Source organism: Jaculus jaculus, chromosome 13, assembly GCF_020740685.1.
Source record: "Jaculus jaculus isolate mJacJac1 chromosome 13, mJacJac1.mat.Y.cur, whole genome shotgun sequence".
NCBI lineage: Eukaryota > Metazoa > Chordata > Mammalia > Rodentia > Dipodidae > Jaculus > Jaculus jaculus.
This window is the reverse complement of record NC_059114.1, coordinates 5,889,473-5,917,356: the sequence shown is the minus strand read 5'-3', so window position 1 is coordinate 5,917,356 and position 27,884 is coordinate 5,889,473. Positions and strand designations below refer to the sequence as shown.

General features: G+C 52.2%; 1 protein-coding gene across 4 annotated transcripts in view; it reads left to right on the top strand.

The window, feature by feature from the left end:
* The window catches only part of Cabin1 (calcineurin binding protein 1), a 123,485-nt gene that overhangs the window by 31,106 nt on the left and 64,495 nt on the right, over positions 1 to 27,884 (top strand). For 2 of the 4 annotated variants that reach the window (XM_045132014.1, XM_045132012.1), the window contains exons 17-26: positions 824 to 1,066; positions 2,352 to 2,508; positions 5,178 to 5,293; positions 7,829 to 7,990; positions 10,950 to 11,156; positions 11,393 to 11,538; positions 14,444 to 14,705; positions 17,558 to 17,818; positions 20,043 to 20,194; positions 20,981 to 21,069. In XM_045132014.1, coding sequence (XP_044987949.1) covers positions 824 to 1,066; positions 2,352 to 2,508; positions 5,178 to 5,293; positions 7,829 to 7,990; positions 10,950 to 11,156; positions 11,393 to 11,538; positions 14,444 to 14,705; positions 17,558 to 17,818; positions 20,043 to 20,194; positions 20,981 to 21,069 — 1,795 coding nt within the window. Of the gene's footprint in view, positions 1 to 823; positions 1,067 to 2,351; positions 2,509 to 5,177; positions 5,294 to 7,828; positions 7,991 to 10,949; positions 11,157 to 11,392; positions 11,539 to 14,443; positions 14,706 to 17,557; positions 17,819 to 20,042; positions 20,195 to 20,980; positions 21,157 to 27,884 lie in introns of all 4 variants that reach the window. The other 2 variants (XM_045132013.1, XM_045132011.1) reach the window with 1 other exon arrangement.

Sequence of the window (27,884 nt, the reverse complement as noted above, 5' to 3'; positions counted from 1 at the left end):
TGAGATGGGCAAGAGCCGCTCCCAGGCCGGTGCTGGGGAGGTCAGAGCCTGCACAGGAAGTAGGTGCTTCCTGGCGGTCTCGTCTGTGAGCTCACTGGCAAGCTGCGGCCCCGTTCACCAGCCACTAATGGAAAAGCTGATGTTCCGGGCCTCTCCTGGCGTGTACTCCAGCCCCACCCCCAAGAGCGTGCAGAAAGTCGCTGGTTCTGAAGAAGAGGTTTTAAGATAGAGGCAGCAGCTCTGTGTGGTGTGTGGAGTCTGCCACGTGCGGGCACTGCTGGGGTGGAGCTGTGGCTGACGCTGCGAGGCTCAGCACCTGGGCCCTGGGAAGATGGGCTGACAGAACGATGACTTCGGCGTCGCTTCTCCTCTTGTCCATGCTGTGGCCTCAGCTCATGCTCTTCTTTGCTAAGACACTTCTCCCTGGCACACTGCCTCACCCTGACCTGAGGCCCACCAGAGCCCTGGCAGTGAAGGACGTGATGCATTAGGGAAGAGGTGACAGGTACTAGAGCTCCCCAGTCTCACCCTTGCCACTCACTGACCCTGTGGCCTCACTCTTAGGGTTCAAGCTTTATGACTGGGGAGGGTGAGGCACAAAGGTACAGTGCCCTTCTCCAAGCTCGCCTGTCATGCCACCCTTGCACATAGGCCTTGAGACACTGATGCCTCCGGGCTGCGTGAGCCCCTGTCCACTGGGGAGGGGTGTTTGCCTTTCTTTTGCACTGACCTTCACCCTCCTGCTGCTCTCCCGAACGCCGGCCCGAGACCTGGGGTGTAGGGCTCCTGGCACACCTGGCACCTCGCTTCTTCCTGTGCTCAGGACTCCTTGCTCCGTCTGAGTGACCACCAGCAGTGCTTTGAGTGCTCCGATGTGGCTCTGAACGAGGCTGTCCAGCAGATGGTGAACTCGAGTGAGCCTGCAGCCAAGGAGGAGTGGGTGGCCACAGTGACCCAGCTGCTGATGGGCATTGAGCAGGCGCTCTGCGCAGACAGCACTGGCAGCATCCTGAAGGAGGCCTCTTCCACCACTGGCCTTGTCCGGCTCACCAACAACCTCATTCAGGTAACTGCTGGCTCTTGCCTGGCCCTGCCCCGCCCCACACTGTGCCTCTTTGTCACCCCTTCTGCTCTGGTTTACTGACATCCACTGTCTACTGTGAGTTTAGGAACCCCAAAGGGGACATATTGGCCACTCTGGCTGGAACTCTGGGGTCTGAGAAGGTAGCTGTGTACAGACTACAAACCTCCTGGGGACTGGTTGATCTGAAGGTTACAGATGATGTAGCACATGGTGTGACAGGTTCCCCCAGACCTCCTGTCCCAGAGGGGCAGAAATGGGCTCAGAGGAGGTCCTGTCCACCCTCAGTGAACAGGAAGCAGAGACCCACACCTGGCTTCCTGCCAGGATTCTCTACCACCCCTCCTCCATACCTCTCTCACACTCCCAGCTGAGGAGTGCCTGCAGCAGCCCACATCTGTTCAGGCACCTTGAATTTCCTGAGGGCTATGCATAACTCCCCATGTCACTGAGACATCTCACACTTCCAGCCAGGGTTAGCCACAGCACTTCACATCCGTGGCAGTCTTAAAGGCAGAGAACCTTCTTCCTGATGCCCTCTGGCATCTTCCTACCTGTCTGGCCATCAGCAGCTCCTGCTAAAACGTATCCTTTCCTCCTCTGCCTTTTGTTTCTCCCACCACGTTCCGTGTTCTGCCACAGTCCAGGTCACTGCCATCTCCTACATGAACTGTGATAGCACACATCTTTCCAGGATAGCCACCACCCTGCCACAGAGGCACCTTTCCAAAACTGAAATGCCACTGTCTCCTCCTCCCTTCCTTAAACCCTCCCAGTTCCTCTGGGTGGTGCTTCCTGCTCTTCCCTCTTCCTCCTAAGTACCTGCAGCCATGGTGTGCTGCTCTGCCTTCCAAGGTCTCTGCTGTGAGTCTGTCCTTTGCCCTCATGCCCTGCCCGCTCTGGGTGTTGAGCACCCGGTAGCACTCACCTGGAAACCTCCCCTCAAAGGCTTATGCACTGTGCCCCAGGCTCCATGTTCTATGTCTGCTTTCATTACAGCAGCCATGCATCTTCTCCACAGTGCTCTCCCCCACGCCATGCTCAGTGACTGCTTGTGGCGTGAGGGAGGGGCACGTGACTGTCACTGGAAGCTGTCAACTCTGACTAGTGTTTGGCTGGGATACTGCGAGCTCATTCTCTCCTCCATTAGAGTGGAGGAGGTGAGCAGGCAGTGTGCTGCGGCTCTTCCGAGGCCTTGCAGTGTGAGCTCATTTCAGGAGGGCTGGGAAAGAGCCAGTCCTTGTCATGACAGTCTGCTGTCCCCTCCCAGGTCATTGACTGCAGCATGGCCGTGCAGGAGGAGCCCAAGGAGCCCCAGGTCTCCTCAGTGCTGCCCTGGATTATCCTGCACAGGGTCATCTGGCAGGAGGAGGACACCTTCCGCTCCCTGTGCCAGCAGCAGCAGCTCCAGAACCCAGCAGATGAAGGTGCGCTGGCAGTGTGTGGGTGTGTGAGATGAGCCCCGGTGCACCTTTGCTTAGCCCCGTCCTCTGTGCCGGAGTCCCTCGGCTCCTCTGGGACTGTGACTGGCTGGGGCTTAGTGGGATGGAAGCAAAGGCTTCCCTGTGTCTTCCCTTGGGAAGCTCATTGTGTAATGGCACAGGAGGTGTGGGCTTGTGAGCTGGGGCGTGTTGGGTGTGGGTGGTTGCATGAGGGAATGACTGAGGTGAGCGCTTTAAGAAGCTTTGTGTCTTACTACCAGTGCCTCTAGTTCCCAAGGCACAAGCACAGGCTCTACAGCATGTCACTTCTTGACTTCTTGAACTGTGATACAAGGCTTGGAAGGCCTTGGCCAGTCTGACGAAGAGCTGTGAGTGACAGTTGCCTACCAGAGCTGTCCTACCGTGTTGGACTGACATAGCCAAGCTTTTCTACTCCACCTCATTTAGTCACTTAGTCATTTAGTTGTGAGCCTGCTAGGAGGTGAGTGACCTCTGGTGAGGTGAGTCCTGTAGCCACAACCCTGGAGGAACTGGCTTCTGGAGAGAGCAGGTCTCAGGAGAGAGCCCAAGCCCTTGCTTCCACCTCTGCAGACAGGCAAACTGAATGTGCAGTTTCAAGGAAAAAACAGCCACGGAGGAGAATGCCCTGGAAAGTTCATGACCTGTCACAGCACTTAGGGAGTAGAGAACTTCCCAGGCAAGCGTAGGGATAAGGAAGTGACACGGTAAACATGACAGCGTTGTAGCAGTCCCCATGGTGGGGGAGGAAGACAACAAAAAGGAAAGAGGGACTGAATCGTACAAGAAGGATGGACTCAGCCTGGAAGAAAACCATACCCAGGAAGATGAGCAAAGGCCCTGTTCATGGCTTACACAAGAAAGTCATGCATTGCCCTGTGTTGTGGTACACATCTTTAATCTTCGTACTTGGGAGGCAGAGGTAGGAGGATTGCTGTGAGTTTGATGCTAGTCTGAGACTAATTCCAGGTCAGCCTATGCTAGAGTGAGCCCCTACCTCAAAAAAAATCACAAAAAGAAAAAAAGTCCTACATTAACATTTTAGAGCTGATAAACAGAGTGAAATGAAAAGGAAAATTGCAAGCAAGAGGTCACCGTGATAAGACAAGGACTTGGGCAGCCGGAGCAGGGCAGTGTGGTGAGCCAGCGGTGGAGAGCTCAGCATGCTGGCGGAAGGGGGTGGAGAGCAAGAGGTGCCCTGACGGAAGAGACAGCAGCCAGTCTGTGCCCAGTGGAAGCAGAACTTGCAGATCCAAGTGTGCCCCAGACATCCAGAGAAGTGAACACACACCTATGTGCCAGGCACATGCTGTTTAACATACCCTGTAAGAGTAAGGATTATTTAGGCTCCTAAACCAAACAAGCAGTTTCTGTCTTCATGGGGTGAGAAAAGAAAACATTTCAGATTGTTCGGACTTCTCCATAGCAGTAGATTGTCGTGGCACCCATTCTCAGCTTGTTTGTGACTGTTTGGGGACAGTCGCTTGCAGGTGGGGCACTTGAGCACATCTCAGAAATGCTCGCAGAGGCTGAAGCCAGCAGCCTGCGTGTGCTAGGCTGGTGTGTGTTTGTAGCAGCAAGAGACCCTGCTTTGTCCACACCCCGACAAATGAAACCGAAAAAGAAAAAGGAAACTGAAGTGCTTCTTAATAGGGACTTTGTTTTGTTTTGTTTCTCGAGGTAGGGTCTCACTAGCCCAGGCTGACCTGGAATTCACTATGGAGGGAGTCTCAGGTGCTCTTGAGCACCCACAGTGATTGAGTGCTGGGATTAAAGGTGTGCGCCACCACGCCCAGCTTTTTTTTTTTTTTTGTAGGACCAGTACTTCCTCTTTTTTGGCTGGAGCTAACCAATAGTAAAACAGACTTCCCGGAAGAGACTTTACTTTGGCTATGGGTGCTGCCTTCTGGTATTTTCTGTTCTGATGTATGTTCTGTCTTAATTTACTCAAGAAATGCTGGTTATAAGCCACTAGTGTGTCATGGCCCAAAGTTTTAAAAAATACTGAAGATCTTCAAGGAACTAATAATCTAGTAGTGAAAGATGTTTGATTGAAATTCAGTAGTTTTGTTGGACATAGTGGCGTGTGCCTTTAATGCCAGCACTCGGGAGGCAGAGGTAGGAGGATCGCCATGAGTTCGAGGCCACCCTGAGACTACATAGTTAATTCCAGGTCAGCCTGGGCTAGAGTGAGACCCTACCTGGAAAAACCAAAAATTCAGTAGTTCTTTTTCCTCCTCCCCTTCCTCCTATAACATTCAAGTCACATTAGTGAGAGAGGAAGTGGCGTGTGTAGCATGGGTTCCATCATGTAAGCTGTTTGTCCTCTTGAGAAGTGAGAGGTGCGTCATGTGATGGTCAGCATATGTGTTGGCATTGGTTCCCAGGAGCTTGGCCAGTGGTACTGGTGGGTGAAGCATTCTTTATGCTTTTCTGTATGATTTCAGTTACTTTTTGACAAACATGTTGCTTTAGTAAAGCCAGCTGAGTAATTGCTTATTTTAAAACAAAAAAGGCAAGAAGAGCAAGTCTGTGGTTGCAGTGATAAAGATAGAAAAGGTCTCAGGCGCCCTGGGCCGTGTAGTCCTCTGCGGTGCACATGTTCCCACTGACGGTCCGTGGTCTGCCCTTCCCAGGGCTGGCGGAGATGCCCATGCTGCCGTCTTCTCTCATGCTGCTCAACACGGCGCACGAGTACTTGGGCAGGAGGTCCTGGTGCTGCAACTCGGACGGGGCTCTGCTGCGGTTCTACGTGAGTGACCTCGGCTGCCAGTGCAAGGCTGCCGCGACACAAGACTAGAGCCTGGGTGGCTCGTTGGTTTGGTTGTTGAGGGGCGGGGTGGACCGTGAGGGCTGTGCTTCTTTGACCTAACTGTGAGTGTGTGACTGCTGAAACTTGCCAGAAACATCTGGGCTTGCTTCCTGATAGTTAGCCTCCTGCTACTGTGACAACATACCTGAGACAGTTGACTTGAAGTTATTTTGGTTCTCTGTGCAGTGCGGGTGTTTACTGTCACCTAAGGAGTGGGGTGGTCCTCTGCAGTGTACCATGGCCACCCTGTATCTCTTTGTTTCTGCATATCTTTGTGACTACATAGCATAAAATGTTTCTTGCCTCAGTTCCCCCATGTGACCTGTGTAAGCTTGTGACTTCTTGTAATAGCTACCCCGACCTTGTTTAACAGTATGTAATTCTGTGGTTTAACTCTAGATCCTGTTTTTTTTACTATAAACATCATGTGGTTATTTCCAATAAAAGCTGACACTCCAAACAGTTCGAGGCTGCATCCTGAGATCCCGAACTCTGCGATGCAGACCTGATGCACCAGCTTTCTTCTTTACCCAATAAAACTGTGCCTCACTCCCCCCCAAAAAAGAAAAAAGATATTTTGGTTGTGGTGTCAGAGAGTCAGTGACCTGGTGGTATTTTGGGGCTTGTGGTGGTGCAGCACTCCAGGCCGGAGCTCACAGGGAGGAAGCTGCTCCCTCTGGTGTCTGGAAAGCAAAGAAAGACAGGAAGGAGCTGGAGTTGCCGAATCTTCTTCAGCGAATGACCTAATTTCCCTCTGCTAAACTTTGTCTCCTAATTATTCTGCTGCTTCCTAACAGTCCCATAGGCTGGGGCCAAGCCTTCAACATATAGACTTTTAGGGGACATTGAAGATCCATACTAGAGCAGTGTACAGCTGAGCATGGGGGCATGCCTGTAATTCTGGTACTCTGAAGGCTGAGGTAGAAAGATTGAGAATCCAAGGCCAGTCTGGGCTACACATCAGGACTATCAAAAACAAACAAACAAACAGGGCTGGAGAGATGGCTTAGTGGTTAAGGTGTTTGCCTGTGAAGCCAAAGGACCAAAGTTCAGTTCCCCAGGACCCACCTAAGCCAGATGCACAAGGGGCACATGAGTCGAGTTAATTTGTGGTGGCTGGAGGCCCCTGGCATGCCCATTCTCTCTCAACCTGTCTCTCTTCTTTCTGTTTCTCTCTCCCTGCTTGCAAATAAGTAAAGAAAAAAAAAAAAAACAACTCTGGGTGTGGTGGCTCATGCCTGCAAGCTGGATAGGTTAGGTCAGATGGGCTAGAATGAGTTCTAGCATAGTCCAGCCTCAAACAAACAAAACCAGCTGACCAACCAAACAGCGACAACAAAAGCCGTACCTCGCAATTCTTTTGTGCAGCTCCTGCTCTGGTCTTACACACAGCTGGATTTGGTTCCACGGTGTTTCAGAGTCTTGGGCAGCACAGGGCTCGGCCCAAATCACAATTCCAGTAGGAATCTGTACTCTCACCGCCCTTGACTTCTGTTCAGTCCTGTGTGCCAAGGACCACTCGTTCTGCTGGCTTATAACTGCTCACCAGTAGCCGTTGCCTTCACGCATTCAGCAAGGGTTTGGTGACCATAAACAAGCTTCCTGGAACTTGCCAACCGTAACTGACTGGTTGGTAGTTAGTCTAAGTCTCTGGGCTTCCCGGGGTTAAGCAACGTAACCTTGTTCCCAAAGCTCTCTGTTGGACGGCAGGTCAGACAGCATCAGATAAATTACATAGTACCAAGTTTTCAGGATGTGCCAAGGAAGAGGCACCCAACCTAGCCTGTAGTGTCTGCTAATACAGTTTTATTTGGCAGAATATAGCCAAGCCCACTTGGATGCATAGCAGCTTGTGGCTGCTTTTACCATAAAGTGGAGGGGCCAAGTGTCTGAGTCTGTGCAGACCGCAAGGCTTACAGTACTGCTCTGTGGCCTTTAGCAAGCTTGCTGTCCTGCCTTGCTCTGTGCCTTATTTGTGGTGAACCTTTAATCTCAGCACTCGGGAGGCAGAGGTAGGAGGATCACCATGAGTTCGAGGCCAGCCTAAGAGTACATAGTGAATTCCAGGTCAGCCTGGGCAAGAGTGAGACCCTACCTTGAAAAAAAAAAGAAAAAGAAAAAAAGCAAGTACTATGTCACACTGTGCCTAGTAAAAGTGCTCAGGTAATATTCACTTAGTAAGTGACAGCTTAATAATGAGTGAGGAAGGAAGTTACCTGGGCATAGAATGTTTTCTGGTGGCTGGTTGATACTGGCTGCATGAGCTGGAAGGAGGCAGTCACCCACAGTCACCTCTACAAGATAACACACCTTTCCCATGAAATGGGCTTTTGGGAATTGAGAGCTGTATCAAGACTCTAGTCATGGCCTACTCAAGTTAAAGGAGTTTATAGTGGTGATCTCTCCACAGTCCTGCTCTGACACAGGCTGTGGCTTTAGACCCTCTGCTCAGGCATTTCTTCTCACCTACCATAGGTGCAAGTTCTCCAGAAGGAGCTTTCTGCATCCACCTCTGAAGACACGCACCCCTACAAGGAGGAGCTGGAGACGGCCTTAGAGCAGTGTTTCTATTGCCTGTACAGCTTCCCCAGCAAGAAGAGCAAGGCCAGGTACCTGGAGGAGCACTCGGCCCAGCAGGTGAGGTGACGCCACGGGCCTGAAGAGCACAGCTCCGAGCGGGGCTTCAGGAAGCGGGAGGCGCCGCCAAGGAGCACCTTCTTTTTTTTTTTTTTAAACACAGAGGCCCCACGATCTCAGTGTAAATTGTATCAGAAGGGGCAAGGAGAAGGTCTGCTGTTGTCTGCTCAAAGGACAGGATTTTCCCTGTGAAAACATAACTTCATGATGGTTGACCCGTGATTCAGAATGCAGCATGGATGGCAGTTGTCCACACATTGCTTTGTAATGAGGGTGACATGCATAATTTCTTAGACCTTTTTCTTTCTTTCTTTTGTTTTGTTTTCAAAGCACTATATTGGGAATGTTATCTCACGACCCCTCAATACAGGCAGCCATTCTCCAAACCCAGGAATTCCATCCTTCAAACTATAAACTTGTTTGGCTCAGAGTTAGCACTTGGTCAGTTTTAGTCAGCTTTAATGACCAGAGGGGGAGCTGAGGTCCGAAACTCTAGTTCCCATATCACGATTGGCCCTCTGTCTGCCTGCCTATCACATGACCTCAGCACAGGCCTGAGTCTTCAGCCTTTGTCATATAGAGACTTAGTATATATATAGAGACTTACATGGTAGCATGTGCCTGTAACATGTTTGTTTGTTTTGGTTTTTGTTTTTGAGGTAGGGTCTCACTCTAGTCCAGGCTGATTTGGAATTCACTATGTAGTCTCAGGGTGGCCTTGAACTCTTGGTGATCCTCCTAACCCTGCCTCCTGAGTGCTGGGATTAAGGCCTGTGCCACCATGCCTGCCTAACATTTGTTTTCATAGAGACTTGGCATAACTAGGCCTGATGGCACATGCGTGGTAGCACATGCTTATAATCCCAGCCCTTGGGAGGGAGAGACAGCTTCAGGATTTGAGTCCATTCTAGACTACACAAACTTGAGGCAAATTTGGGCTACATGAGACCTACATATATATATATGTAGATCATTATGTTAGATACTTAAAGTTAGATCTTAGACTTTTTATTGTCATCTACTTTTATTTATTTACTTTTGGTTTTTCAGGGTAGGGTCTTACCCTAGCCCAGGCTAACCTGGAATGCACTATGTAGCTTTGAACTCACAGTGCTCCTACCTCATCCTCTCAAGTGCTGGGATTAAAGGTGTGTGGCCCCACACCTGGCCATTGTCAACTACTTTTTAAAAAAATAACTAGCTGGGTGTGGTGGTGCCTGCCTTTAATCCTAGCACTTGAGAGGCAGAGGTAGGAGGATCACCATGAATTAAGACTACATAGGGAATTCCAGGTCAGCCTAGGCTAGAGTGAAATCCTGCCTCAAATTAACAAAAGAAAAAAAAATTATAATTTTAACTTACAATACTTGGATTTTATATATTAGTTTCTTGAAATGATTTTTTTGTCAGGCACGGTGATTCATGCCACCCATGAGGCAGAGGTTCAAGGATCACTTTGAGTTCAGGGCCAGGTTAGGCTACAGAGTGAGTTCTGGGTCAGTCTAGGCTAGTATGAGACCCAGCCTCAAACAAACAAAAACAAACAAAAAAATTTCTTGAGTAAGTCTGTACCAAAAATCTATAATATTTAACAGAGTTATCTCTATATTATAATTTGCATTATGCTCATTAACAAAATTTTACTAAATGTTGTTTAAATATTTTTGAATGATTGAGACTTATAACTTGAACATTAATAGCATTATTATAATTTTGTGTGGTGGCATCCTTGGAGAGCTCAAGACTTTGAAATTAATTCTAGGATGAATGATTCCTCCTACCACATAGAAAAGACTAGGCTTCTATTTCTTGGACACTTAGGTTTGAGGAATACATCAACCCAGCAGAGTTTTTAAAAAATAGTTTTTGAGGCTGGAGAGATGGCTTAATGGTTAAGGCACTTGCTTGCAAAGCCAAAGGACCTTGATTCTATTCCCTAGTACCCACCTAAGCCAGATGCACAAGAGGGTGCATGTATCTGGAGTTTGTTTGCAGTGGCTGGAGGCCCTGGTGTGTCCATTCTCTATCTGTCTCTTTTCTCTGTGTCTCTCTTTCTCACTCACTCAGCCACTTTCTCATAAATAAATAAATAAATAAATAAATAAGGAAGTTTAAAAATATTTGGGGGCTGGAGAGATGGTTTGGCGGTTAAATGCTTGCCTGTGAAGCCTAAGGACCCTGGTTCGAGGCTCGGTTCCCCAGGTCCCACGTTAGCCAGATGCACAAGGGGGCGCACGCGTCTGGAGTTCGTTTGCAGAGGCTGGAAGCCCTGGCGCGCCCATTGTCTCTCTCTCCCTCTATCTGTCTTTCTCTCTGTGTCTGTCGCTCTCAAATAAAAAAAAAAAAAATATTTGGGCGGGGGCCTGGAGAGATGGCTTAATGGTTAAGGCACTTGCCTCTGAAGCCTGAGGACTCATGTTCGATTCTTCAGGTCCCATGTAAGCCAGATGCACAAAGTGACATAAGCGTGCAAGGTTGCACATGTGCCCAAGGTGGACACATCTGGAGTTTGATTATGGTGGCTGGAGGTCCTGGCGTACCAGTTCTCTCTGTTGCTCTCATGCATAAAAAAAGCCAATCTGTTGGGCTTGCCTCAAAAAAAAAAAAAAAAAAAAATGCAAGCAGAGAGAAATAGAAGACAGACAGAGAGAATGGGCATTCCAGGGTCTCTAGCTACTGCAAGTGAACACCAGATGCATGCACCACTTTGTGCATTTGGCTTTACGTGGACACTAGGGAATCGAATCCAGGTTGTTAGGCTTTGCAGGCAAGCGCCTTAACCCCTGAGCCGTTCTCCAACCTGACCCTGCAGACTTTTGAGAAAGGTAATGGGAATTTATTTTAGGGTCTTCAGCATATTGTGAGTTTATTTATATCAAACACAGTGTGTTTCTCTAGAGGAACAACTTTTTCCTTACCCTGAGTGTATTCTGACTCTGCCTTCTGCCCTTTTTTTAAGGTGGATCTTATATGGGAGGATGCCCTGTTTATGTTTGAGTATTTTAAGCCCAAGACCCTTCCTGAATTTGATAGCTACAAGACCAGCACTGTATCTGCTGACTTGGCTAACCTGCTAAAAAGAATTGCTACCATTGTGCCCCGCACGGAGAAGCCGACTTTGAGCATGGAGAAGGTCTCTGCCTACATAGAGGGAGCGTCAGCTGAGGTGGGCTCCGTGGATGGACACAACACAAGTGGTGGGGTGATGAGACTGGGTCAGAGCCCTTCCTTGCCAGCAGAGCTGCATGTACATCTGGCTTCTTTTCTGCTCTACGCAAGGCTCTGGGCCAGGAGAGGCCAGCACTTTGTCCTGTGTGATGTGATGCACAGTCCTGGGGTCATAGGTCGCACCTACATCCTTGACTTCACCTCCTCTCCTAAACCTGCCCTCTCCTATGCCAGGTGCCTTGCCTCCCAGAAGGGGCAGACCCTTCCCCTCCAGTGGTGAATGAGCTCTACTACCTCCTGGCTGACTATCATTTCAAAAACAAGGAGCAGTCCAAAGCCATCAAGTTCTACATGCATGACATCTGCATCTGCCCCAACAGGTGGGTGGTATGGCATGAAGCCAGGCTGTGAAGGCTGGGGGGCTGGTCCAGCCAGATCAGGAAAAACCGAACAAGGAAATGGCTTAGCATTCTGTGGTCCTTAGACAGTCATGTTCCCCATATAAAACGGCGAAGGAGAAGGTAGGAGGAGCATGGGTTAGTGAAGGTGCCAGGTGGTCTTGCAGAAGGAGGAGGCACATCTAACTCGGCTCCTTGTGCTGCCTCCTCTCCTGGCTGTGGGACCCAGGAGTCTGTGGGCTCTTGGTAGATTGCTGCAGGCACTTGTCTTAGGGAGGAGCATTGCAGTCCCTTTTCTTGTGTGATACAGCACACCGGTGGTGGTGAGTCCCTCCTGACGATGTGTGCCAGAGCGCCTGTGCAAGGCCTGTGCTTCCCTGCCTGCGAGCACTGCTGAGCTCTCTCCTGCTGTGGAGTGGCTGGCTTGAGCATTCTTGCGAAGTTGACTGAGAGAGAGTGTCTTTATGGCTGGCTTACTGAAGATGTAAGCCTTGGGCATGGTTAGAGTGAGGGCATCTTTTGTGGCCAACCTGATGCCGAAGGTTCAGAGCTGTAGGCCATCTTTCTAGAAGGACACAGGGCTAGCCCGTGGTGGCTGCTCTTGGACCATGAGTGATCACAGAACCACTTTCCCGCAGGAAACCAGAGAATTCACCTTTCCAGGATCCATCTAGCTATGGGAAGAAGGGACCATACTCTGAGTGGAGAAACCAGAATGTAAGATTTTATAGCTCATAGGCCTCCCTTTTGCCCAACCTATGGTTTCTTCCAGGCCAGCAGCCATGTGTTCAGAGCTCTGCTTGTCCTCTGTGGTATTATTGCACTGGTTTGGTGGCACAGACCAGCGTTCAGGTGGCCTGAGTGTGCACTGTATGACACCCTGGGCATCACTGCTCTCCCCTTCCCTCTTTTTTTTTTTGGGGGGGGGGGCGGTTTTGAGGTAGGGTGTCACTCTAGCCCAGGCTGACCTGGAATTCACTATGGAGTCTCAGAGTGGCCTCAAACTCATGGCGATCCTCCTACCTCTGCCTCCCGAGTGCTGGGATTAAAGGCATGCACCACCATGCTCAGCTTCCTCTTCTGTTCTAAAACAGAGAGGGATGAAACCCAGAGTCTGTGGGGTGGCCGGCACCTGACATCGTTTCCCCTTGCTGCCCCTCAGTCAATGGAATGGGGGACCCACAGGTTCAACTAGGCGTCTCTCTAACCTCCACTCCGTCTGTTTTGAGGGTATGAGTCCATCTGACCCAGCCCAGTGGGTGCCATGGCAGAAGCTTCTGAAAGGACCAGGAAAGACTTTGCTGCTTAGGAGCTGGGCCCGCCCAGCACTGTCGTGATTGCACTACTGGAGGTTCCTGTCAGGAAACTGTGAGGTTGTCTTCCCTTGTGTTGGCCAAGCATTTCACAGAACCCATTTGGGAGTGGTGGGTTAGGATGGGATCTAGTGCAAGTTTATCACTACCATTCAGGAAACAACTCTGAGCCCACGTGGGCTCTGCTCCCAAGTATCCATTGTTATGGGCCCACAGAGCCTTCCAAAGATCTGCTGTATTCTGCTCTGCCTAACCAGTCTCTGTTCTCAGTGACTCTGGCTGGGTCACAGGCATGCTCAGCAGTCACCATGATGCCTTTCTGCTTTGTGTATGGGGACAGTGGTTTTCAGGAAGCTGTCTGGGCACTGCTCTGATGGGTTCTTCAGGGTAGGGGCAAGTGCAGTCAGTGGCTCAAGGCTGGAAAATGAAGGGAACCTACTGTGAACCGGCCCAGGTGTGAAGAAGTGTTTACCATGGACCCCACTGTTCCCTCTACAAGGTGACCCCAGCATAGCCTGGGGTGAGATGGCTTTGGACCACCAGGCCCCTAAGGTGGAAGACTGCTCTCAGAAGCTCCGCACACAAGGGCCAGGTCCTGCGTACTTCCAGTCCTCCTGTCTCTGTTGAGCCTTCGCCTTCTTTCCAGCCCCCTTGTTCACAGGAGCCTGTCACTGGTGGTGGTGAAGCGCTAAGCACATTTGAGCCTCACGTGGCCTCTTTGCGTTCGCCACCTCCTGGACAACCAAACAGTTGAAGAAGCCAGTTAGCCAGAGTTGAACTCATGGCAGTTGAGCGGTGCTCGTCTGAGAGTTGGTGGCATATGGATGGCTACTTGCGCTAGTTTTAGCACCGTTGTGCCAAGGTCGGTGGTATGTAGAGGTTAGCCAGCTTTAGCTCTGCTAGGTTAGCAGCTGGTGGCATATGGAAGGTGGTGCCTGCCATTTTGGTTGCTGCTGTTACTACTTTCTGTATTGGCACTTAGAAAACGTAACTCTGCAGTAGCCCAAAAATTGTCGTGGTCTTGGTGTCAATGGCTACTCGCCCTTTCCCAGAATTTTGTGAGTTCTCGCCTCAGTGTGTTTCAGGCAGTCTCAATGGTGGAGGCCAGCCTTCACCTGATCTCTCACTCCTTGTTCTACTACTGGGAACTGAGCCAAGAGAACAGGTCCAGAGAGGACAGGAAGAAGCTGAGTGGCGGTGACCCCAGGGCTTTCTGTGCCCTTGCTTGGTGAATGCATTGATGGCAGGCCCTTCCAGCCCAGGAGGGTGCCTTGGGGTGCATCCTGTTCCTGTCCAGCAGAGCAGCCCTTCAGTGCAGGGCGAGTCCTCCAGCCAGCAGTCTTTGAGTAGCCGTGTGGTGCTCCTTAGCGCCCGTGCCTCTTGCGCTTGAAGCCGGCCTTCCTAGCTGCGTCACGACAGGGACCGAGGCTGCGGCACAGCTGCTCCGGTCGCGGTCCTCCAAGCGCAGTGGCCGTCCTGGCTCTACGCGTTGCTGTGGAGCAGCATGCCGGGCTGTGGTGTCGTCTGTCGGCAAGACGGCAGGTTGTCAGCAGGTGCTTTCGTCCTCACCGCAGGTTTGATTCCTGGGCAGGCATGGCTCTGGCCCGGGCCAGCCGCATTCAGGACAAGCTGAACTCCAATGAGCTGAAAAGCGATGGGCCCATCTGGAAGCATGCCACACCTGTTCTGAACTGCTTTCGGCGGGCCCTTGAGATCGACAGCTCTAACCTGTCCCTGTGGATCGAGTACGGCACCATGTCCTACGCCTTACACTCGTTCGCGTCGCGCCAGCTGAAGCAGTGGCGGGCTGAGCTGCCCCCTGAGCTTGTGCAGCAGGTGAGGAGGGCGCCACAGAGGGCCCTGGCACCTTTCTGTTTGACTTACTGTCCTTGTATCTGCAGAATTCTGTGCCATCTGTGTTTTGTTCACGGTGAGTCTCCTTGGGAGACACAGCTGTGACCTTGGACCTTGGTCTTTGGACACCCAGTCCAGCGCAGGCAAGTTCAAGGACAGGCTTTTATGACCTGATTGGGAAGCCATTAGTTTTAACATAGTTGAGTGGCTGGAGGGGGGTGTTAACCACCTGAAGTAGATGGTACCTCTTTCCTATTCTCCCAGAAGAAATTCTGGGGGGCTGGGAGGATGGCTTAGCAGGTGAAGATGTTTGCTTGCAAAGCCTGCCAGCCTGTGTTCAACCCCTGAGCCACCCATGTGAGCCAGGTGCAAAGAGTGACACAAGCCTCGGGCGTTTATTTTCAGTGCAAGAGACCTGGTGCATCCACACGCACATGTGCAAATGAATAAATACTTTTTTTTTTGAGGTAGGGTCTCTATAGTCTCAGGCTGACTTCAAACTCATAGTGATCTTCCTACCTCTGCTTCCTAGTGCTAGGATTAAATGTATGTGCCACCATGCCCAGCCTGAATAAATACATTTTTAATTTTTTAATCATTTTTTAAAAATATTATTTATTTATTTATTTATTTGAGAGAGAGAGAGGGAGAGAGAGAGAGTGGTGGATAGATAGAGAGAATGGGCACACTAGGGTTTCTAGCCACTGCCCACAAACTCTAGACACATGCACCACTCTATGTGCACCTGGCTTACACGGGCACTGAGGTATTGAACCTAGGTCCTTAGGTTTCACAGGCAAACACCTTAACTGCTAAGCCATCTTTCTAGCCCTAAATACATTTAAAAAAAAATTTTTTTTTTTTTGAGGGAGGGTCTCACTCTAGCCTAGGCTAACCTGGAATTCACTCTGTAGTCTCAGGATGGTTTCGAACTCACAGCAATCCTCCTACCTCTGCCTCCTGAGGGCTGGGATTAAAGGCGTGCACCACCATGCCCGGCTCCCTAAATACATTTTTAAAAAAGAAGAACTTTTAGGGCTCTGGTGAAGCTCTTTGGGATTTTCAAAGTCTCTCAGTATGTGACATTCCACTACTGTAGGACACGGTTTAGCCTGAGGTCACTGCTCAGCAGGGCAGCCCTTGAGAGAAAGTGAAGGAATGATGCCGACATGTTTTGGGGCTTCCTTTTGTTTGTTTTGGGACGGGGTCCTGGAGATCAGACTGTGGGTCCTGCACATGGTCAGCATGTGCTGCCACTGAGTCCCCCACTGCTCACACTGACACACTTGGGCCAGCAGGGCAGTAAGATGTCACAGCTCAGAATGGTCTCCGAGGAAAGCAGCATGCTGGTCAGACTTCGCAGAGCCTGCCCCATTTTGGAGTGGTGTGATGGACCAGGTGGGCTTGGGCCGTGCTTGGTCCTGTGCTGTGATGCTGCCTTCTGGATTTCATTTAGTGATGGACTTGGAGTTCGGGGGGGCATTTTATTTACAGAGCAGTGACTGACAGGGCACCTGAGTAGCACATGGCCCCCAGAGCCAATCATTACTACAGGATACTCCCACAAGCGGGAGTGGGCAGGTGTGCCCATGTAAGATAGTGGCATGAGGAGGTATGCATGGCCACAGCAGTGCCCCTTTCTCTGGTCCCCTGAGGAGAGCCAGGAAGAAGCTATAACCTCCCTGCCACTGAGCACATTGAAGTGAGGCCAGAAACCTGGGATGTCAGAGCAGCTGCCTCTGGGTCTTCACATGACAGACTTCCCCCTATCTCTAGTTCCGGAGCTGTGGAATGAAAGAACGTGTGTGTGCACACGCATGCTTGACAGATATCTGACAGACTAGAAATGGGCAGCTGTTGTTGGAAGGTCCCTTGGAAGTTGACCCGTCGTCACTGCTCTTGGCTGAAGGCAACTGATGTAAACTCACACTCCCAGTCAGTGTTTCTTATGTGGGTCCCGACATCCTGCCTGCCTTCACAAATCCCTGATAGTAGGGTTATGTAGCTTTCTTCCATCCCAGAAGTGCTTACCTTGTTCAGCAGGTGAGTGGCCTTGCTTGCTGTGCTTAGTCCAGTGGGAAGGTAGGAGTAGGGTGCTTATTCTCCTCAAAGGAGGCTCATCTAACATGGGTGACTTATTTTAAATCCTTTTATATATATATATACACACACACACACACACACACATATATATATATATATATATATATATATATATATATATATTATTTATTTATTTGAGAGCGACAGACACAGAGAAAGACAGAGGGAGAGAGAGAGAATAGGCATGCCAGGGCTTCCAGCCTCTGCAAATGAACTCCAGATGCGTGCGCCCCCTTGTGCATCTGGCTGACGTGGGACCTGGGGAACCGAGCCTTGAACTGGGGTCCTTAGGCTTCACAGGCAAGCGCTTAACTGCTAAGCCATCTCTCCAGCCCCCCCTTTTTTTTTTTTTTGAAGTAGGGTCTCACTGTAGCTCAGGCTGACCTGGAATTCATTATATAGTCTCAGGCTGGCCTCGAACTTGGGGCGATCCTCCTACCTCTGCCTCCTGAGTGCTGGGATTAAAGGCGGTGCCACCATGCCTGGCTTGATTTTAAATCAAGAGGTGACTGAGTTGGAATCAGGTTTTGGACCTCACTTGTATACTCTGAGAAGTCCCAGTCCTCTTCTCTTTGTCCCCAGCTTTGAACTGGTGACCGTGGTTCTAGCCTCAGGTTTGTTGAAGGAATACAATCTATGAGTAAGTCAGCCAGTTTGGGGAGACACACAACACCGGCCAGGTGCAAGTCTTGTACCTGAGGCCAGCCCGTGAGCCTGAAGTCTCGTTACAGATGGAGGACCGGCGCGACAGCATGCTGGAGACAGCCCGGCACTGCTTCACCTCTGCAGCCCACTGTGAGGGCGACGGCGATGAGGAGGAGTGGCTCATCCACTACATGCTGGGCAAGGTGGCCGAGAAGCAGCAGCAGCCGCCGGCCGTGTACCTGCAGCACTACCGGCAGGCCGGCCACTACCTACACGAGGAGGCCGCCCGCTACCCCAAGAAGATCCACTACCACAACCCACCCGAGCTGGCCATGGAGGCCCTGGAGGTGCGAGCGAGCAGGCGGGGCCAGGCAGGGCAGGAGGGCTTCTCCTTGGAGGTGGGGCTTGTGACCCCAGCGCTGCCCTTGCAGTCCTGCAAGCTGGTAGTAACAGGTAGTAACAGCCTGTGTTGAGCAGCGGCTCATCATTCTTGGAGGGAGGGTGAGCAGGTGGTTCTGCTTTCTTAGAGGAAACAACGTTTCTCACCGATTCTGCAGGGCAGCATCTGCCTGTGTGCAGGCAGTCACACCCATCACGTGGCAGGAGGGCGGGTGGCCACCCTTGTCCCTAGGGTGCAGATAGTCTCCAGGGTCCACTGAGGCCCTGCCCCCTGCCTGGGACAGCCGGCTCGTCAAGGGTGACTGCAGCAGGGTGTCCTCCACCCATGGCGGGTGAGAGCGTGTTTGTATTGCTGAGATTTTCTTTCTCTCTTTTCAATTTTTCTTATGTTTGTTTGTTTATTTGAGAGGGAGAGGCACAGAGAGAGAGGGAGAGAATGGGTGTGCCAGGGCCTCTAGTAACTGCAAACGAACTCCAGATGCATGCACTATCCTGTGCATCTGGCTCACGTGGGTACTGGTGAATCTAACCTAGGTCCTTAGGTTTCACAGGCAAGTGCCTTAACCACTAAGCCATCTCTTTTATTTACTTTTGGAGTACTTTTGATGGACACTCATGCTGTGCCCCGTTCCTGAGGGGCAGGCTGCAAAGCTGGGGCTAGTGTATTTTGCAGGCAAGGAAACGAAGGACATAGGTGCAGAGTCAGGCGTGCTTGACTGGGCCAAGACTCAGCTTCCCAAGGCTCTGACCATGACCATGCTAGCGTCCCCCTCCTTGAGGCTCAAAGCCCACTGTCCACTGGACCTGCATGTCCTTTCTGGTCAGTTTTCTGGGCCATCCACTTGGGGTTGTATGCTTTGGGGATGAGAAAATCCCAGAGAGAGTTGTGGTCTAGTCTGAGTTCTCAGCAGGAAGACAGGGGAGCTGGGTCAGACCCTACTGAACCAGAGCCTCGCTTACAGCACCTCTGGACAACAGTGACACTGTGTATCACGGGAGGTGACCTGGCCCTCAAAAAGATATATCAAACCTGTAAGTTTTTCTTTGGGCTTTGGCCTCTGCTGTTGCCCGGCAGAGCCATAAAGAGCAAGAATGGTGGCTTCAGAAGACCTAGGGGCTTCCAGACAAGGAAGTGAGGGCTCAGAGGTGTGGTCTGCCTGCCCTTGCTCCTGTGCTAGCCTGAAGGTGTGCAGGTGTGCAAAGTTTACATCCTGATGTTCCTTTGAAGACCTTCCCCTGCCCTCCTGAGAATGAGATGGCTGGTTTTCTGATGGAGGCCTGAATTCAGGTACCTTACATGGCACCTGGGTGGTCTTTACCAGTTGAATGCTTTCCCTCCTGCAAGTATGGCGCCTGAGTGTATGTGGATGATTTCCTACGTGTAAAAGTGGAGTGAGCCCCTCTGTCTGGACTGCCTCCTTGAGCATGCTGCCCAGGCCTGAGCCAGCAGCAAATCACCTAGAGAGCTATGTGTGCTGTGTTACTGGGAGGCTTGCTGGGCAGGGCTTGAGGGCCCAGCACTTCTCAGCCCCGAGATACTCCACGTACCCTTCATGGGTGCAGGTGGTCCAGGTGGGAGCTGGAGGAAGATCAGGTCCAGCCGGTGGAGGTGCCTGCGATGTGGCATGTGCAGGGAGCAGTAGAAGGCAGGTGTCGGGGCATTCCTGGCCGAGCCATCCCTGCCCCGGCCTCTACTGGCACCCCCCACGGGACCACATTGCTGATGGGGTGGAGAGCGCGGGTCCTGCCCGATGCCCTGCTCTGCCTGCTCACCCAGCCCAGCTCTCAAGACCCCCTCTTCCCAGGGATTGGGCTTCAGCCCCCTGACGCTCAGGGTGTCCACAGCGCGGTGAGGCAGGTGTGAAGGCTCGGTTTCGAGTCCCTGAACAGCACGGGGAGTGCGTCAGGAGCATTGTCCAGGAAGTAGCTCACGGCTGTGCGGCTCTCGCCCTGCTGCAGGCTTGCCTGGATGACTGGCTATAAGGAGCACTACAATGCTTGCAGAACCCATTTTAGTTTTCAGGGCTCTTTGTGGATTAGTTTCGGGCTGGGGGATTAAAAGCTAACAAAGACAGGCAACGTGTGGCAGCCTGTTGCCCTCAACAGGGGCCGAGTCCAGCCTGGCTGCTCACCTGTGAAGGAGGGCTCCTCACACCCGAGGTGTTGTTCCAGGTGTACTTCCGGCTCCATGCTTCCATCCTGAAGCTCCTGGGCAAACCTGATTCGGGAGTTGGTGCAGAGGTCCTGGTCAGCTTCATGAAGGAGGCGGCAGAAGGACCCTTTGCCAGGGGCGAGGAGAAGAGTACCCCCAAAGCTTCAGAAAAGTGAGTGCTGTTTTGCAGTGACCTGGGGTGACTCACGGGCCATGGTGGTGTGCTCAGAAGGAGGGCTGCTGGGTGAAGTGGAACACAGGGTGCCTCTGTGGAACTGAGGAGAGGATGTGTGCCGCCCCCAGACATCTTGCTCTGCGGCCACGCCCATTACTGCACCTCCCTCCCTGCGGAGAAGCCAGTCTCTCCCTTGTGCTCCAGTGGAGGGGACTGTGCTGTGCTGAGCACTGCAGGGGACTGCTTTTCATGGTTCTTCTTACCCAGGGTACCTCCTGCCTCGCCACGTTTTCTATGCTGTATCTATTGTTGCATAGTGTGGTTGGTAGAACTGTGTTTTGTGTGACTATTTTCATGGACATGGGGTTTTATCCTCTTTTTGTTTTTTGCTCCCCCGTGTTGCTGCAGACACTCTTACACATGGGTGTGTCTGCACTAATGAACACATGTCTCTGAGTGCCTGCCTGTCAGGGATTAGACATGTTGGCTGTCACACAGAAGGGCTCTGACTTGTGCTCAGGTGCTTCTGAAAAGCTTGTCACCTCCAGGCAGAGTGTCCTGAGCCCGAGAACAGAGATGCTGTCAGACCCTAGCCTGAAAGTTAGACAACACCCAATTTGTGTGGATGCCATGGGGTCCCAGGAACACCAGCCAAACGGGGCCAGGACCACCAGAGGAATATGGGAGCATCAGACCCTGGGAAGGGTGCTGGCCATTAGCACGCGTGCGTTCCATCATAATGAGGAGACTCTGTCCTGTGCGCCCCACCTTCTGTCCTCACAGGGAGAAGGCCTGCCTGGTGGACGAGGACTCCCACTCTTCAGCCGGGACGCTGCCGGGCCCCGGAGCCTCCCTCCCCTCCTCTGGCCCAGGTCTGACATCCCCACCTTACACAGCCACTCCGATTGACCACGATTACGTCAAATGTAAAAACCCCCACCAGCAGGCGACGCCGGACGGTATAGTCCCTGTTCTCCTACTGCCAGCCCGGGCGGCACGCCCGTCATGGGGGGTGCTCGAGCGACTTTGTTTTGTCGCTTTCTTTTGGTGAGGGGGTGCTGGGTCTGCGGTGACACGGGCAATGTTGCAGCTGATCATTCACATCATGGACTCACGGTGCTTTGTGTGCTTTCCAGACATGCTCAGGTTGCCACCTGCCAGCGTGCCCACCGGGGAGCCAGGGGAGGGGCAGGCCAGGTTGAGGCAGCCTCGCTTCTCTGAGCCTCTGTTTTCTCACCTGTAAAATTGGGTGCTGATATCTCCTCTGAAGGGCATTTGGAAGGCTCTGGAGGCTCCCTAGACTGACTCTTGGCACCATCTGCCTGGTGTAGCCCATGCCAGTCAGCACATTGTTAAACGGCTCTGTCCTTGGATTGCTGTGGGTAGGCCAGAAAGAACATTGGTGGGGCCAGCTGGGACAATTAGCAAGGTCATTTCCTGTGGGATGCGGCAGGTGGCGACTGTCCAACCTCATTCCTTACTAACCTCAGGAGGCTGCATGCTTGCCTATAGCTCAATGTTTCATAATCTCACCTTTGCAGTGACAAGCTGACTACAAAGTACTTGCTAGGTTAAGCAAATTGATGGATTTGGAGGGTCATTAAAGTGGAGCCCTGGAGAGGTGCTGACAAAGCTAGGAGACCTGGACCCTACTCCCATGTTTCCCACCTCCTCTGGGCTACAGGAAAGCAGGCCTTGCTCTGATGGACACCCCTAGATGGGCAGGACTAACCCTGGGCTGTACCCCCTTCCAGTTGTCCTTTGTAGATGCTTCTTGGAGGTAAGGTGAGCTCTTGGGCACTGTAGTAGCCTTGGTGTTGAGATCCAGCATCGAGCTGCGGGCATAGGGCCTGCACTGGTGAAGGGCGACAGTGGCCAAGGCTCTGCAGCTCTGGAGGTGAGGTTTGGAGGTCTCCTAAAAGGAGACTTGCCGTACCCCTCCTAGGGTTGGTTTGAGTGCAGCATGTGTTGAAAGAAGCTGAGCCTCAGTATGGAGAAGCCCCTGTTCTAAGCTTTCACTTTCTAAGACAGGACAAACGTGAGCACATAAACCCTTGCTCTAAGACCTGGCTGCTGCCTGGCGCCTGTGCTGAGGATCAGCACGTGTCGGGTGTTCAGGGAAGAGGAGTGCCTTTGCATGTCTGCGTGTGGCCTTGTCATGTGTCCCTGGGCTGACCCCAGCCGGTTCAGCCTGCAGGCTTGACAGTCAACCCACAGGCTAGGTGTGCTTTCAGGACCAGGAAAGAGTGCCTGGGGGGGGTGGGGTCAGCCTCCACCTGGCCTTGAGAACCTTGCCTGGTGCTGTGAGGGAGCCGCTGCCGAGTATGGCAGCTGAGTACTGGCATGGGAGTGAAGAATGAGTGGCTTCAGATCCACTTTCGGTGGTTCCACAGATTCCTGTCAGGAGCCTCTTCTCAGGGCTTCCCGCGGCCCACTGTTGTCTAGTCCCAGCCCTGATGTGTGAGGAGGCACAATACTTTTCAGAACCCTCAGCACCTCCTCAGGAAAGCTCTGTGTGCGGCAGGAAGGTGTTGGGGGCTGAAATGGCACTGCTCTGTGGCTGCTGTGACAGCCCTTCCAGCAGCTGCTCTGCTTCCTGAGGGCAGGCCCAGAGCCGAGGCAGAATAGCAGACTGAGTGAGTTAGGGATTCACTGGTAGGCTGAAGCCATAGTGTTCATTGCCACTGCTGCTTCCCAACCTGACCCTAGAAGGGATCCTCTAGCTCCTGCTTGCTACTCAGCGTGAAAGCCTGAGACCAGCCTTGGGCTTCCAGTGGGGAGGACAGGGATGTGGGCCCTTTGTGCAACTGCAGCCAAGCCCTCCACTCAAGGAAGGTGATGGATGCTTTTACCTTCATGCCCCTGGGCCAGGAAGCTGCTGGAGGGGGCCGAGGGCAGAGCAGTCCCTGGGCTGAATGCAAGTCCTGATCTGTTGCCTATGTGCGCAGCATCCTCAGACAGGGCTTTCACTTGTTTTGCCTCATGGAAATTAAGTGTTTGCTCAACCTGGCCTCCTCCTGAATATAGCTCAGGTTGTTACCAAGGCTAGTACGAGGACTGGGTAATACATAGAGTGAAGATCCCAAGCCCTAGGGACCATTGTTCTTGATTCGTACCTCAGAGATCCAGCCAGAAGAGGGCCAGGCAGTGCCAGGTGAGCCACCAGCCTCTGGGTCAGCATGATGTTGTGCTTTCTAGATCCTAGTTTCCCACCTCACAGAGCCTCAGAGGTAATGGATGCATGCCCAGTGGGACGGGGAGCCCAGTGGCAGGACATACCCTGAATGTGGTTAGGAGAGCTGGCATGGGCCACCTTCCCACACAGTGTGCCTTCGCCTCACATGTAGGAATCAGCTAGGGTCCATCCTCAGTAGGTGTAAGATTTAGAAAAGCAGTTCTAGGATGATGACAGGTAGCTTGCCAAGACCTCGCTTCTGAAGACACATCAGTTTCCACCTGCAACCTTATGCCACCTGCATTAGGGGTGACACTCCTACAGCCCATCCATGCATGGCGAAAGCCTTTGTAATTGGCCCTTCAGGCCTCTCCATGGTCAGCCATCAAAGCTAGCCCTTCTCAGGGCTCCCTCAGCTCATCAAGCTGAGAGACACAGGCTGTCCAGCTGGCCTAGCTGCCCTCCCCACTCAACTAGCTTCTCCATGGTCTTCTGGAATTGGTTTATAGTGCTGAAACACTTCATGTTGAAGCTTTCTCAAGTGACATAAGGAGCACATTGCGACCTTTACAAGGTTCCCATTGATGACTGTGTGCACATCAAATAGCAAAGGTGGTGTCTGAGTGGATTCTGGCCCTTCCTCGCATTCAGTGTTGGTGCAGGTGTGTACACACATGTAAGTGTGTGTGTGCGTAATTAAGCCCTTACATGTAGCTCTGTTGCTTCAGTGCAAGGTCCTTCTTCACAACCCCCTTCAGGCTTGGCTGTGTCCTTCTTTCCCTGAAAATAAACCAAAGTGAGGGCAGGCAGGGCTTTCTGCTAATTGGACAGAGGTGAAGGAAAGCATGGTCCTTCTCCCTGCCAGCTGGGAGGCTGCCTTGACGGGTCCCGTGTGTGCATGCCTCTCTTGGTTCACGGGCCCTCAGAGGAGAGCCTGGGGAGCAGAGTGTGAGCCTCCGCTTGCTCTGGCCTTAGCGGCTCTTGAACGGAAAGCCTGGGCCTGCCTTCTGTGCTCCATGTTGCCTCCGTCTGCCATAGCCAGAGAGGGCCCAAGGCCCCAGTTCCCTGTGGTTGGTCTGGGGTTCTTTACCTGCTTGTGACCACTTCCATCCAAGGTGTTCTAGCTTCTCTGTGCCAGATGCAAAGAACAGCCCTGAGCCCTGCAGTGGGGTTAGAGGAGGCAGGCTTAGGTCAGACCGTCCCACTGCTGAGGGTTAATGTGAACCTAGGCCAGTGCCAGAGAGATGAGTTTGCATGTGTCCCCGAGACCTGGCTTAGCTAGGGGCAAGCGCAGCCAAGTCCAGGGTCTGTGTCGTGGGAGAGGGAATAAGAGCAGGACCCTTGGGATCTGTTGTCCATGGCTGCAGATGTGCCTGCCCAGGCCCATGGCAGTGTAAGCAGAGCTACCGAGAAACCCCATGTTGTAACGTGTGGGTTTTCCTCCAGAGCCTAGGGCACCATGCCCTCCTCACACCACCCATCCTCACCACCATGTCATTGTCTGTGTGTGCATCGTGCTCATTCCTGCCTGCTCACCGCACAGTGCTTCCACCAACATTGCCCGTGCTGCCCTAACCCGAGCACACTCTGTCCTCCAGGCTTTGTCTTTCTGCTCGCACCGGTCCCAGTCACGGTCACGGCTCGCTTCAGGGACCAGTGCAGACCGCATGCTCCGCCCTCAGTCCGGCTCCCTGCTTCCCTGTGACCAGAAGCACTTTCATGTCCGCTGGTCCTGTGATTTGGAGTGTGCGTCTGATGTGCTGACCGTCTGCCAATGGCCCGTCTTCCCAGTTCTGGCCAGAGGCAGAGGCAGTGGTTGCCTGTCCCCCACTGCTCTCCTGTCCTCCTGCCTGGCAGGTGACTCAGTCCTGTATTTCCATTGCTTTGCTCTTTTGTTTCTTGAATAATAACAACAACAAAAAGCATACCAAAATCTCTGCCAAGGGCAGGTCTAAAACTATAGCTTGTGTACAGTAATTCAGACTCAGAGGTGGGCCCGTGGCTGTAGTCCACAGTGGCCTAGCTACTGAGGAGCCAAGGGCTGCCACTGAACCTGCACCTAGCCCTGAGCCTGGTCTCCACCACAGGTCTGCCTCTCAGGCTAAGGGAGGCTCAGTTTCTGTAGGAGCTCTGCACTCCTGTACACAGACCTGTGCCAAGTGGAGAGATGCCCAGAGGAATTTAGGCTGTACTGCCTCAGGTGCCCCCCGGGGCCAGGCTTCGGAGCCTTTGAGGATGGAGCTGGCCTGCTTTGGCTCTCCTCTCATTGTGTTGATGTTTTTGAGAACTACAGGCCATTGCTGGTGAAGGTGTTTGTTAAAGCTCTGCTCTGTGTCAGGCATGGAAGAGGGCTCCATTAGGGAAAACCATAATGAGATTGCTCTAATCCCTGCTGTGCTTGGATCTGTGTGACCCTAGGTGGTGTCTCGGGGCAGTGGTTGGTGCCATAAGCTGCCAGGAGGGAGTAAACTTGGGTTGGTGGGTTGAGGTGACTTCCTGGAGGAGGCTGTCCTTCAGAGAGGGCTGCAGACTAAGTAGGTAGAATTTTGCAGGTGGTGGGGGGGACAGTGGAGACAAAGATATGGGTGTTAAAGTCCTGCTTGCCTGGATACTGAGTGCCAGGGTGGAAGAAAACGAGACTTTGTAGGGAATGAGCATGGGAGAGCAGCTGGGCCCCAAGACGTGAGTCTCTGTCCTGTAGGCAACAGTAGGAGGGTCACAGGGCCTCTCCCTGCATCCAGCAGAGCAGGCTGTCCTCTTTATCTGCTCTTCCCGTGAGGCTCGTGGGTAGATGTGGGCCTCCAGCTTGCCTAGCGGCGCTGCTCCTCTGCTTCTGGCAGTGTCCAGAGTGGGCTGCTTGCTTGCTGTGGTTAGGACCAGAGGAACCCTCTCTCTGGCCTGTGTCTCCCTGGCCTGTCTCTCAAAGTCCCTGAGCCGGACCCTTTCTCAGCTGGCGGTAGGAAGAGGGCCCTTTTCTTATGCTCTGTAATGCGTCTGGGAAAGTTCCCCTGCCTTCTGTCGGTCTGTCTGTGGCTCCCCTGAGGTCTTTAATCAGCAGTACTAGACAAGGTTGGATTTCTCAGGGAAGTAAAGATGGAGGGGATGGTACCATGCCTAGCAGATAAAGCCTTTTTATTTGTTCATTTGCTTAATGTTTGGAGCCCAGGCTGGTCTGGAGCTCACAGTAATCTCCGACCTGAGCCTCCCAAATGCTGGGATTACAGGTATAATTTTAATGCAGTCCTGGGGCTCAAATTCAGGGCCTTATGCATTCCAGGCAAGCAGTCTGCTAACTGAGCTACATGTCCTAATGGCCATTCTTTAAGATTTTTTTTTGTTTGTTTGGTTAGTTGGTTGGTTTTTCAAGGTAGGGTCTTGCTCTAGCCAGGCTGACCTGGAACTCACTATATAGTCTCAGGGTGGCCTTGAACTCACAGTGATCCTCCTACCTCTGCCTCCCGAGTGCTGGGATTAAAGGTGTGCACCACCACGCCTGGGTCTTTAAGAATTTTTCACTTCATCTTTTTTCCCCTGTTGACATCAAAGAGATGAAACATGACTTTGGTTTCTCAGTGAAGCTTTGGGTTACTTCTGAGTATTTAAATTGTCTGCTCTGTCAGCCTCACAGGACCTGAGAGGAGCCGAAAGAAACCAGACCCTGGGCTCTAAGTCCCACTAGTGGCTCTTATTTGAAGAGATGCACTTAAGCTGGGTGTGAAATTAAATGTCTGTAATCCCAGGACTCAGGAGCCGAAGGTAGGAGGACTGCAAATTCAAGGCCAGCCTAGGCTGCATAGTGAGACCCTATATCAATGGAAAAGACAGAGTAGATGAGGGCACTACCTGTTTCGGAGCCATGAAAGTCCCTAGAGTCCCTCCTCTAAAGAAGGGAGTGGGGATCTTGAATAGCGTGGCCCCACACCACACTCTTGCTTCCCAGCTGTCACATCCTTGTACACAGCTCTTGCTCTGCCCAGCACTGTGACCTGCAGATGGTGCCACGCCACTGAGCTGGTTCTGGCCTATTAGAAGTGCCTTCCTCAGGGCCACTTTGGTGCTGTTCTCTTTCCTGAGAAGAGAACTGGAGTTGCCCGTTCTGTCCCAGGGCCATGGTCAGCCTCTGCTTTGCAGCTCTCAGAAGACCTGCTTGGCTGGGTTCTCACATGTATGGAAGGCTCTGGGAAGGGACTGGGAAAACGCAGTGAACAGGCTTGCCCTTCCTTGTTCCCTGGCTCCTCTACTGGGGTACTGTTTTAAGATGCTCAAGAGGGTTCCCAGCCAATTGGCTGGTGTTCCTCAGTGAAGCTGAGGCCTTCACAGCACAGAAGACCATCCTGTCCTGTCCACGCTGTTAATGGTGCGGTCTGACTATCAGCTCGAATCACTGGTGGCCCTGTGGTCCCCTCACATTGAAGCATCGAGAGGTCATTGGAGGTGTGGTCTGGCTGTTGTTCTCAAATCACTGGTGGCTCTGTGGTATCCTCACATTGAAGCATCGAGAGGTCATTAGAG